The sequence below is a fragment of the Podarcis melisellensis genome (genome assembly GCF_964234715.1).
Source record: "Podarcis melisellensis genome assembly, chromosome: 15".
NCBI lineage: Eukaryota > Metazoa > Chordata > Lepidosauria > Squamata > Lacertidae > Podarcis > Podarcis melisellensis.
The window spans coordinates 43,596,952-43,609,715 of NC_138532.1; the positions used below are offsets into that span (position 1 = coordinate 43,596,952).

At 47.5% G+C, this 12,764-nt stretch overlaps 1 protein-coding gene across 2 annotated transcripts in view; it reads left to right on the forward strand.

The window, feature by feature from the left end:
* Window positions 1–12,764, forward strand: part of SEZ6 (seizure related 6 homolog) — a 105,872-nt gene that overhangs the window by 79,323 nt on the left and 13,785 nt on the right. For both annotated transcript variants that reach the window (XM_081890259.1, XM_081890260.1), the window contains exons 4-8: window positions 1,769–1,961; window positions 6,229–6,414; window positions 7,720–7,888; window positions 8,903–9,069; window positions 10,984–11,178. In XM_081890259.1, the coding sequence (XP_081746385.1) occupies window positions 1,769–1,961; window positions 6,229–6,414; window positions 7,720–7,888; window positions 8,903–9,069; window positions 10,984–11,178 (910 nt within the window). The remainder of the gene's footprint in view (window positions 1–1,768; window positions 1,962–6,228; window positions 6,415–7,719; window positions 7,889–8,902; window positions 9,070–10,983; window positions 11,179–12,764) is intronic.

The following is a 12,764-nucleotide window of genomic DNA, read 5'->3' on the forward strand; positions in this document are numbered from 1 at the left end:
TGACTTTGGCCGTTTATCACCGAGCAGCTCCGTTTAATTACCGTAATTAATATACAATCACCACTTTAATGAGAGACGGCAACAGTGACTCGTTTATCAAGATAAGTTATGCAGCCGTCGCCACCGGAGGACGTGGCAGCAACCGGGAACAATATGCTTTGCGTGCAAAAGGCCCTGGGTTCAACTCTGGCAGCATCTCCAGGCAGGGCTCGGAAATATTCCCCCTCTGGAATCCTGGGGAGCTGCTGCCAGTCAGTGTAGGGAATATTGAGTTATGGTAGATGGACCATGGGTCTCAGTCAGTAAAAGGCAGCTTCCTATATTTCTGTTTAAAACATTTCTTTTTTAAAAAAAAATTCATGAGGACTAGGCTCTTTCTTTTCACGTGAAGGGCTGCAGCTCAGGGTTTTGCATGCAGAAGGTCCCAGGGTCATTCTCTCATGGCATATCCAGGTTGGCTAGGAAGGATTCAGGACACAAAAATAGAAAGGACTTATTGTAGTTAAACTGTGGAACTCATGTCCACAAGCAGGAGCACAACAGAAACTCTCCCCACTTGCGATTCCCAGCAACTGCCATTCAGAGGCATTTACTGCTCAGTGGATATTCAAGTTCCCAGTTCTGGCTCTGTTCACCTGTTTTTTGTACAGTGGAACCTCGGTTTCCAAACGTAATCTGTTCCGGAAGTCCGTTCGACTTCCGAAACATTTGAAACCCGAGGATCAGAGAGCTGTCAACAAGTTCAATGGGGAAAATTGAGAAATGTGCTGTTCGATTTCCGAGGCATGTTTGAAAATGGAAGCATTCACTTCCGGGTTTTCAGCATTTGGCTTCCAAAATGTTCTGCAGCTGAGAGACGGAGACAGGATGTTTGTGTTACTGTGTTCCGTGAAGTGGGACTATTGTCCTTTGCTCTTTGCTGTCTGATACTAGAGAGAGAGGGAGCCATGTTGCAGTGTTCCGTGTGTGTTTGTATGTAAATAAAGTAGATTAGCCAAAATGCTGAGTTGCTGAGGTCTGTTATGCAAGTTGCGCAAACTCTGCGGATCCCTAAGTGTGCCGGTGTCGGTTGGCATTGGTCACTATGATGTTCGGGCAGTGGGAAGCTTTTGCAGCTCCCGAACGATCGACCGGGAGGGAGAGAACATGCCAGTCGGGCATCTGTCTCTACCAGAGTCCTACTCGAGTGTAAGCCGAGCTCCTGACAGACTCAGGGGACCCCTTTCATGGGACCCCGTCCATAAATAGCAACACCCTAGTGGTCTCGGGCCCTAAGGAAGTCAGATTAGCCTCAACCAGAGCCAGGGCCTTTTCAGTACTGGCGCCAGCTTGGTGGAATGTTCTGTCTCATGAGACCAGGCCCCGGGATCTGATTTCTTTCTGCCGGGCCGACAGAGTTGTTCCGCCTGGCCTTTGGCTTGGAATCAATTTGATTCCCGCCCCCTCTTTCTTTTTTCCTTTCTCCTCCTGTGAAGAGGCTGCATCTTAATGTTTTAATGTTGTATTTTAATCTTGTTTTTAAGTTGTATTTTAATCAACTTGTTTTTATTATTGGTTGTTAACTGCCCTGAGCCCGGTCTTGGCTGGGGAGGGCTGGGTATAAATAACATTTATTATTATTATTATTATTATTATTATTATTATTATTATTATTATTATCATCATTATTATTAGCCTGTGGTAGACCATCCCCATCTCATCTCCCAGTGAACACAGCTGGGTTTGCATCCTCAGAGTCTCTCTTTCTCCCTCCCTTCCCTCTCTGCAGGTCCAGAACATCAGCCTTGCGGAGGGAGAAACGGTTACCGTGGAGACGCTGGGGGGCGTAGAGCCCGTCGCCCTGGCCAATGAGTCGTTCCTGATGCGCGGGCAGGTGATCCGCGGACCGACCAATCAGATCGTGGTGCGCTTCCAGAGCCCATCTCCCGCCAACCCAGGGACGTTTCATTTCCGGTTCGAAGGTGAGAGCACAGGTCCTTCACCTACCACTAGGGGAGGACATGCAGCTGATTTATTCTAAACCAGTGGTTCCCAGACTTTTTTTGTTCATAGGTGCATTGCCACACCCACTTTCCCCTATAGCCCCGCCTAACCCTGACATGTGCCCCGCCCTCTCCAGAAGGTTTCCCCAGAAATGAAGGTGGGGGGAACTTTCCCTGGCCTTGTGTGGTTCAGGTGCTGGACGAGGACCTGCGAGGGCAGGGTTCAAGTCCCGACTCGGCCATGAAGCTTGACGTCAGGCCAGTCACTAACCTACTCCCTGGTCCTGAATGGGGTAACTGTGCCCCTGAAGGACCAGGTGCGCAGCCTGGGAGTCATTTTGGACTCACAGCTGTCCATGGAGGCGCAGGTCAAGTCCATGTCCAGGGCGGCTGTCTACCAGCTCCATCTGGTACACAGGCTGAGATCCTTCCTGCCCGCAGACTGTCTCGCCAGAGTGGTGCATGCTCTGGTTATCTCCCGCTTGGACTACTGCAATGCGCTCTAGGTGGGACTGCATTTGAAGGTGACCTGGAAACTACAACTAATCCAGAATGCGGCAGCTAGACTGGTGACTGGGAGCGGCCACTGAGACCACATAACACCGGTCTTGAAAGACCTATACTGGCTCCCAGTACATTTCCGAGCACAATTCAAAGTGTTGGTGCTGACCTTTAAAGCCCTAAACAGCCTCAGTCCAGTATACCTGAAGGAGCGTCTCCACCCCCATCGTTCTGCCCAGACACTGAGGTCCAGCACCGAGGGCCTTCTGGCGGTTCCCTCACTGCGAGAAGCCAAGTTATAGGGAACCAGGCAGAGGGCCTTCTTGGTGGTGGCGCCCTCCCTGTGGAACGCCCTCCCACCAGATGTCAAAGAGAAAAATAACTACCAAACTTTTAGAAGACATCTGAAGGCAGCCCTGTTTAGGAAAGCTTTTAATGTTTAATAGGTTATTATATTTTAGTGTTTTATTGGAAGCCGCCCAGAGTGGTTGGGGAAACCCAACCAGATGGGTGGGGTATAAATAAATTATTATTATTATTATTATTATTATTATTATTATTATTATTATTAAACCCCCCCAGCAGCAAATGCCGGGAACGAGAAGCAGGAAAGGGTGTTGTTGTACGGCCCCAAAACATACCTGTCAGGATTCTTGGAGTGATCTTTCTCGCTGCGCCCACCCCTTGTTGGCAGATGCATGCGAAGAAATTCACGGAGCCTTCTGTTCCCACCCGATGCCCGCCTGCCTGTGGATCTGCAGGCCGCTCCACAGCCCGCCCACGGCACCAGCCCGGGTGCCGTGGCAGCGCCAGGATTCCCTTCCCACCCCCCTCGCAGCTGCAGCGCAATTAGCTAATTGGGAGCACGCTAATCGCTGTCGGAGCTAATCGCCGAAGCTGGCAGGTTAGAGCGGGCACCCACCAAAGACTCGCTTAATGGGGAGATAATTGGTCCCAGCAATTAACGTAATTTGCGCGGAGCACCGGGGAAGGGAGGGGCTGGCATTGAGAGAAAGATAGATATATATATACACCTGTCTCCCAGCCCCACAGGGCGCCCCGCCAATGTTGACACACCCTGTTGCAACAGCTGAAGCCCCCAACACACACACACACACACACACAACCGCCTTTCTCGCAACTGGCACCAGAGGCGAATTTCAACCAGTTCAACCACAATAGGTGCAGAGCCTCGGCGTGATGTCACCGTGATGTCAGACGGATGGTGATTGGTGGCCAGGAGCCAAATTTTGATGCCCCGCAAAATTTAAAATTTGAGACCCCACGGTCTGCCCCTGCTGACATTGACCCCTACCTGTGCCCTTTCTTCCGGCACATGTGGCCAGTGGAATCTGTTAGGAGTATTTGCACCTTCTAATAACCTTGGTCCAGCTCTCTTTATGGTTCAGCTCTCACTTCCATACATCACTAGCTGGACCATAAAGAAGGCTGATCGCTGAAGAATATGCTTTTGAATTCTGGTGCTGGAGGAGACTCTTGAGAGTCCCATGGACTGCAAGTAGATCAAACCTCTCCATTCTTAAGGAAATCAGCCCTGAGTGCTCCCTGGAAGGATAGATCCTGAAGCTGAGGCTCCAAGACTTTGGCCACCTCATGAGAAGAGAAGACTCCCTGGAAAAGACCCGGATGTTGGGAAAGATGGAGGGCACAAGGAGAAGGGGACAACAGAGGACGAGATGGTGGGACAGTGTTCTCGAAACTACCAGCATGAGTTTGACCAAACTGCGGGAGGCAGTGGAAGACAGGAGTGCCTGGCGTGCTCTGGTCCATGGGGTCACCAAGAGGCAGACGCGACTAAACGACTAAACAACAACAACAAATAACCTTGGGCCTGTCCCCTTCTCTCTGCCAATGCTACCTCGCAAGGTTGTTGTGAAGATAAAAAAAAAATAGATGAGAACAGCATGCTCCTTGCATGAAAGATGGGATATCACTACAATAAATAAGTGAAATAAATAACAGCAACCAACACACAACATAGAACCCATTTGTCATATTCAGAGACAAAATCGATCGCAGATAGGGCTGTGTTCATGTGTTCATTTCCTTATTGCTGTTACACATAGCTTTGCATTTAAAATCTCCATTAAATCACTTTGAATTTAGAAATAAAGCCTTAAAAAAGACGTATAAATATGATTTTCCTTTAACAACCCCCTCCCCCTCCCAATACACATAGATTTATATTTAAATCTGGAGCAGCAAATCACTTGAAGTAGTTAAATATTTAAAGCCTTTACCCCCAAAAAATCTGTAAAAAATATACCGGTAATAGAATTCTGTTCCTTTAATCCTGCGTGCCGATCTGCAGCAAATCACTTTTAAGTAGATAAAGAAATAAACATCTAAATAGCTGTATGAATGGGAATGGGTCACATGCAATGCCACCCTTACTCAGAGTAGACCCATTGAAGTGAATTTGGTAGTTTGGCTCTGTGAATCTCAATGGGCCTGTTCTGAGGAGGACTTAGTTGAGAGACCACCCAGTATTTATATATATATATATATTTATTGTTTATTCTCTGGGCATAAAATAAGGTGTCAGACTAATTCCAGATTAAGCGTTTGCTTCATTCGACTAGCAGAGAAAAACTGTGTCTTTTTACAATTGATCTCTTTTCCCCTGACTTCTACCTCTTAATTTCACTTTAAGGATTTCCCCCGCGCACACAACATAATTTCATATTTTGTTTTGAGACGGTCTAGTATTTTGAGAGTTATTGTCATGATGTATTGATTTTGCATTTGTTCACCCCAATCATAGAATCGTAGAGTTGGTGCCCCCAAAGGTCATCCATACCAACCCCCTGCAATGCAGCAATCGCAACTAAAGGATACCTGGCAGGTAGCTGTCCTACCTCAGGTTAAAAACCTGAGGAAGGAGAGCCCGCCACCTCCCGAGGTGGTGTGTGCGAGAGCCATTTTAGGCACACAGTATTTACTTGAATAGTGTGGCATAGTGGTTAGAACTGGGGACCTGGAGGAGGCCAGGGTTCGAATCCCCACTCAGCCAGGGGGGCCAGCCGCTGAACTCTCAGCTGAACCTTCCTTGCAGGGGATGAAATGGGGAGGGAAGAACCACCTCAGGTTCCTTGGTATATGAATGTAATAAATTATTATTAATAATAACCAATACAAGTTGAGTTAATAAATAAAGGACATCACACCTTGAACTCAGCCAGCAACAACAATTTGGATGTGCTACAAACATGCAACACCAGATGGCACCAGAGAGCAGGAAATATTTAAAAGCCATTTTGCATAGGATGTTTTCCCCCCTGCATGTAGACCCACCCCTTGTCAAATCTGATTCTCTCTCAGTGGGGAATTTGTAGGAAATTCACCCTAATCAGCTCTATGTGACTCGCCGTACATTTAAATCACAGCCCAAGAATCCTGGGAACTGTAGTTTGACTTCTCACAATGCTACATTTCCTAGCTCCCTTAGCAAACCGTGGTTCCCAGGATCCTTGGGGAATGTGTGCGTGTGTTAAATGGGTTTTTAATGTACACAGCCCCAGTGGCATAGCGTGGGGGTGCAGGGGGGCCCGGCCGCACCGGGCGCAACATCTGGGGGTTAGGGTTAGGGGGCGCAAATCCACGGGTTAGGGGGCGCAAATCCATGGGTTAGGGGGCGCAAATTACTTGCCTTGCCCCGGGTGCTGACAACCCACGCTACGCCACTGCACAGCCCAACTCTCCCTGTCTCTTTTTCCTTTCCCAGCCTACCTGCTCAGCTGTGCGTTCCCCACGCGCCCGCCCTACGGGGAGGTCTCCGTCACCAGCGTGCACCCGGGCGGCCACGCTTGCTTCTCCTGTGCCACAGGCTACCAGCTGCAGGGCCAGCACTGCCTCACCTGCCTCAACGCCACCCACCCCTTCTGGAGCGCCCGGGAGCCCACCTGTGTTGGTGAGCAAAGCCAGAGGGTACAGGAAGGGGGGGAGCAGTTTGTGGGTTTGGGAACTGGCAGGGCATCTGACCTCAGCAAGCTTCTCCGGTCGACCTCTCCCTACTGTTGGGCAAATGGAGGCAGCTGCCGCAGGAAACTCAGAATCCTCTAGCTCAGGGCTGCCTCTGCTGGTTAATATTAATATTGCAATTTTTTTACATATACAGTGGTACCTCAGGTTAAGTACTTAATTCGTTCCAGAGGTTCATACTTAACCTGAAACTGTTTTTAACCTGAAGCACCACTTTAGCTAATGGGGCCTCCCACTGCCGCTGTGCGATTTCTGCTCTTATCCTGAAGCAAAGTTCCTAACCTGAGGTAATATTTCTGGGTTAGCGGAGTCTGTAACCTGAAGCGTATGTAACCCGAGGTACCACTATATATATACATTTTTATTAGTTTTAAACATGTTAATTATCATTCATACAACAAAACATCTCATCTTATACAATAATTTTTGGACTTCCGTCAACACCTCTGATGATTTTCCGTCCTCATCACTTATTATGCATTTCTTAATTTCCTATGACCTTTAGTTATCTTTAACTAATAATTCTCCTCATTATCTTATTTGCAACATTTCAAATAATTCACCTTACAAAACTTCTTGCAAACCTTCTAGCGTAATCTGTTCCTCACAATTGCTTTTCAAATAGTCCATAAATTTACTACAGTCTTCTGAGAATCTCTGGTCCCGCAGGTTTCGAATCCTTCCTGTTAGTTTATCTAATTCTGCATAGTCCATCATTTTCACCCTCCATTCTTCTTTCGTCAGTAATTCTTCTTGCTTCCAATTTTGTGCCGATAATATTTTTGCTGCCGTCACTGTGTACAAAAATAACTTACAATCCTTTCTGTTTATATCATCAACCTACAATGCCAAGTAAAAATGCTTCTGTTTCTTAATAATGTATATTTCAACATCTTCTTCATCTCATTATGTATCATTTCCCAGAAGTTTTTCACTTTTTCATATTCCCACCACATGTGATAAAATGTTCCTTCTTTTTCTTTACATTCCCAACATTTATTATTAACTTTGTACGTTTTAGCTAATTTTACGGGCGTAATGTACCATCTATACTTCATTTTCATCACATTTTCTTTTAAGGTTAATATTGCAATTTTTACATACCTGGGGCCTGCTCTGCAACCCTGCAGTGTAGGATGGGTAAGGAATGTGGATGGCAGTGAATAAATAAATTGATATTGTTGGGGGGGGAGCCCTTCCTGTAGCCCCACTGACGCATCCCTTCTCTCCGCAGCGTCTTGCGGCGGGGTGATCCGGAACGCCACGACCGGGCGCATCGTCTCGCCGGGCTACCCTGCCAACTACAGCAACAACCTGACCTGCCATTGGCTGCTGGAGGCTCCCCAGGGACAGCGGCTGCACCTCCATTTTGAGAAGGTCTCCTTGGCCGAGGACGACGACAGGTTGGCAAGAGAGAGACCTCGAGTTTTCAGGACAACGCGGTCATGGGGCAGTTGTCCCCAGGACATTGGGGCTGATCTCACGCTGAATCCCTGTTCCTGCCCCTGGGTGGGGTTATAGAATCATAAATTGTATGGTAGGAAGGGACCCCCAAGGTCCCCAACGTGGGTCACACACACCCGTGGGGGGGGCAATTTAATTTTTAGGGGGGGCAATTCAAGAATGAGTTAACAGTGAATGGCCTTCCTCCACGTGAATAGGAGTTCACTTTTTGATAAATAAGAATTATATGTCGGTGGTGACATCGTTCTACCCAGACACTAAGGTACAGCGCCAAGGGCCTTCTGGGGGTTCCTTCAATGCGAGAAGTGAGGTTGCAGGGAACCAGGCAGAGGGTCTTCTCGGTGGTGGCACCCACCCTTTGGAACGCCCTCCCACCAGATGTCAAGGAAATAAACAACTACCAGACTTTTAGAAAACATCTGAAGGCAGCCCTGTTTAGGGAAGCTTTTAATGTTTGATGCATTACTGTATTTTAATATTTTGTTGGAAGCCACCCAGAGTAGCTGGGGAAGCCCAGCCAGATGGGCGGGGTATAAATTAAAAAATATTATTATATTATTATTATTTTAGAGATACTTAGGTGGGGCATGGCCCCCCAAAAAGGATGGGAACCACTGATCTAGCCCAACCCCCTGCGAATTCAGGAACCACACCTAAAGAATCGCTGGCAGGGGGGCATCTGATCTCTGTTTAAAAACCTCAGGTGAAAAATAGAATTGCAGAGTGGGCAGGGAGGCCATGAAGAAGTGGATTTAGGGCAGCGTGGTGGCCGCAGTTGAGCAGAACGGAAGGCGGGACACACACTGAATTTTGGCCTGACACAGGGCGCCGCTGAATTATGAAAGTCCAAAGTCCTCCCCTGCCCCAAGGGTCATCCAATTAAACTTTGCAATTCTGACCTTTCTTTTTCTTAATCATGCTGGGATTAAGCCACTTCCTTTCCCCCCTCCCAGGCTAATAATCCGGAATGGGAACGACATTGAGGCTCCGCCTGTGTACGACTCGTACGAGGTGGAGTACCTGCCCATCGAGGGTCTGGTCAGCACCGCAAGGGGCTTCTTCATCGAGCTGACCACCGACAGCAGCGGGGTGGCTGCTGGGATGGCCCTACGCTACGAGGGTGAGTTGCCAGAGGGCACGCGGGGCAAGGCGCTGGGCTTGTTCCTTTAGGACAGCTACTCCCAAACTTTTAGGGGGGCCCTGGGTTCCATAAATTCCCCCCCAGTGCCCCCACCCTATTAAAATGCATTATTCAGAATAGTGGTTTGCATGACCCACTAAGGAAGATAATAGCAGAGTAAATTCAAAATAGTAGCAATTAATTGCACCATTATTTGAAATCCAATTAAAGCTATTTAGTTTAATTCATTCAACAAAGCGGATAACTGGAGCACGTGATCTCAGGCGGTGGTCCTTTGGACCTTCAGCGCCCCCTGCTGCCCCCTTGTAAGTGGTCCTGTAAGGGAATCGCATTGCCCTCCAGGAGGCGCTACCACCCAATTAGGGAATCAGTGCTTTTGGCTGCCATGCTTTTTTGGGGTGAGTGCCATGGGCACTGACATTTCCAAACGGTCCCCTTCCCCCCCCCCACAAGAGGCAGAAAGAAAGAGGGCACCCAACCCCTTCGCTTTCCCGAGGGATTTGGGTAAAAGTCAGCCGTGGTAGAATTAATCTTAGCCTAGAAATGGGCATAGAGCTGAAAGGGGAAGTGGCCAGAAGAGCCGCTCTTTCCCACTTCCTCCTTCAGCTCTATATGCTTTTCTTTCTTTCTTTTTAGTACTTTTTAATTAGTTTTTCAACATATCATTTTCAACAATATTTAAACATACTTTTACATCTTATACAATTTTTTTGACTTTCATCAACCACATCTGAAAATTTTCAAATCTATTTACTTAATTTACATTTCTTATTTTCACTATTACATTTAAATCTCAGAACTAATATCTCCTTTCTTTCTCTTCTTCGCAATATTTCATATATTTCTCCTTACAAAACGTCTTGTAGTCCTACTAGCGTAATTTGTTGATTACAGTTGCTCTTCAAATAATTCGTAGATTTCTTTCACTCTTCTGTAAATCTCTGGTCCCGCAAGTTTCGAATCCTTTTATCCAATTCTGCGTAGTCCATTAATTTTGTCTGCCATTCTTCTTTCGTTGGTATTTCTTCTTGCTTCCATTTCTGAGCCAACAATACTCTTGCCAGCTCTATATGCTTTTCAGGGGAGGGGAAAGGCAACCCCTCTCAGCGCCTCGTGGCCAAGGAGGCAGCGAGGGGGAGGGGAGGCTTGGAGGATTTGTAGGTCCTTGCGGAAGACCTCAGGGGTGCCCATTTAGCTGCTGTAGGAATAACGAGGATGACAGGAGGTTGAATGCAGTTGAGCTGTGCAGAAGCGCGCTGGCAAGCATGCTCCAAGACAAGCTGCCGACTAGCTGTGCAGAGGCTCCTTTTATTAACAGACGTCAACAATTGGAAACAGTAGTGAAACCACCCGGAACATGACGTATTTCCTTCTAAGCCCATTTCCAGCGTTAGCAAATACACGTGTCTGCAGGTGTTTCCCTAAAATGTTTTCCCCAATACTTGATTACGTCTGTGTCCCCGGTCATGCTCCAGCCAAGCGTTATGTCTAGTAACTAAATCTGTGAGAGGACAAACAGTCAGGGGATAAACCCTGTTATCTAGCCAAGAAGGCAAAAGGTCAGGGAGCGTGGGCGCAACGCTCCTTGGCACACTGTTGCATGCCTGGTGCAGTGCACAGAAACGCCGTTTACCTTCCCGCCTATTTATCTACTTGCGCTGGTGTGCTTTCGAACTGATAGGTGGGCAGGAGCAGAGACTTAGCAACGGGAGCTCACCCAGTCGTGGGGATTCAAACCGCCAACCTTCTGATCGGCAAGTCCTAGGTTCTATGGTTTAACCCACAGCGCCACCCGCGTCCCTGAGCCCTGCTTTAGGAGACCCCAAAACACTCTTGAACGTGAAGCCAGCTCTCTGACCGATGCCCTCTCTCTCTCGTGCTGCCCCTTGCCAGCTTTTGAACCCGGGCACTGCTATGAGCCGTTCGTCAAGTACGGGAACTTCACCACCAGCGACGCGACGTACGCCGTGGGCACCACCGTGGAGTTTGCCTGCGAGGCGGGATACACCCTGGAGCAAGGCTCTGTCATCATCGAGTGCGTGGACCCCACCAACCCCCAGTGGAACGAGACTGAGCCGGCCTGCCGAGGTGGGTGCCGTGTTGGAAAGCTTTGGCCGGCTTATGGGGGCCGCATTGGCCGGCTTCTGGGGGCCACAGGCCAGTTGTGGTTAGGCCCAGAGGATGTAGGATAAATGACATGGAAACTAGCCTACCATTTGAAAGTACCATATTTTTTGCTCTATAAGACTTACTTTTTCCCTCCTAAAAAGTAAGGGGAAATGTGTGTGCGTCTTATGGAGCGAATGCAGGCTGCGCAGCTATCCCAGAAGCCAGAACAGCAAGAGGGATTACTGCTTTCACTGCGCAGTGATCCCTCTTGCTGTTCTGGCTTCTGAGATTCAGAATATTTTTTTTCTTGTTTTCCTCCTCCAAAAACTAGGTGCGTCTTGTGGTCTGGTGCGTCTTATAGGGCAAAAAATACGGTAAATACAGTCGTACCTTGGAAGTCAAATGGAATCTGATCCGGATGTCCATTCGACTTCCAAAACTTTCAGAAACCAAAGCACGGCTTCTGAATCACAAGCCCCGTCGGACGTTTGGGTTCCAAAGAACGTTCGCAAACTGGAACAATCACTTCCAGGTTTGCGGCGTTTGGGAGCCAAATCGTCCGAGTACCAAGGCGTTCAGGATCCAAGGTACGACTGTATTTCCTCTCTTGCTCCACCCCTTTTTGCCTCAGGCTCCTCCCACCACAGACACGTGGCCCTGGGGAGGTTGCTCAGAAGAGAAGGCGGCCCCCAGCTTAGAAGGCTTTCCTACCTTTGCTTCAAAACATGCAACGGAACAAAATGCGTTCGCAAATATTGATGTCGTTTCTGATCTTTATCGTTCAAAACTGATAGTTGATCTTTATTGTATTGTTGAGGTCAAGGTCACATGCTTAGCAGCCATTGCAATTAAGTGGTTTATCGATCAAAAGAACAGTAAAATACAACGAATGCCCCAAATTTCCGGGAGGTTGTTCTGTCCTACTCTGGCATACTGGAAAGGGTTAGGAACAACCAGGAACTTAAAGTAGGGTTGCCATCCGTCTGAAATTTCCTGGATACATCCGGGATACTGCAGTCGGAAGCAGTGTCCGGGTGGAAATTGGCCAAAATGTCCGGGAAAATCCGGATGCATGGCAACCCATGTCGGCAGTGTTGTTTTTGCCAACTTTCCATAAAAATAGCTCACAAACGTCTCTCTTCATTGCGATTTTTCAACTCATGTCTATATTCTGGTGAATTTCCATAAAAGTAGCTCACAAACTTCTCTCTTTGAAATTTTGCAAAGGAAAACAAAAGCAAAATTTTCACTTTTTGAAATATGGCAACCGTAGCTTAAAGGGAAATCCTAGTGGTTCATTTGCAAGCAGGGCTTGCTGTTGAGCACCGATTGCAAGCCCTGTTCTGATCAGTGGCACAAGGAAGTTCCCCAGCCTGCAAAGGCAGCAAATAATAATAATAATAATAATAATAATAATACATTATTTATACCCTGCCCTTCCCGGTTCAAAAACCAGGCTCAGGGCAGCTAACAACAAATTTAAAATGCTTTAAAACACTTAATTATAAAAGCAGCATAAAATACAGTATAAAAACATGAATAACAATAAAAATAAAAAATCAATT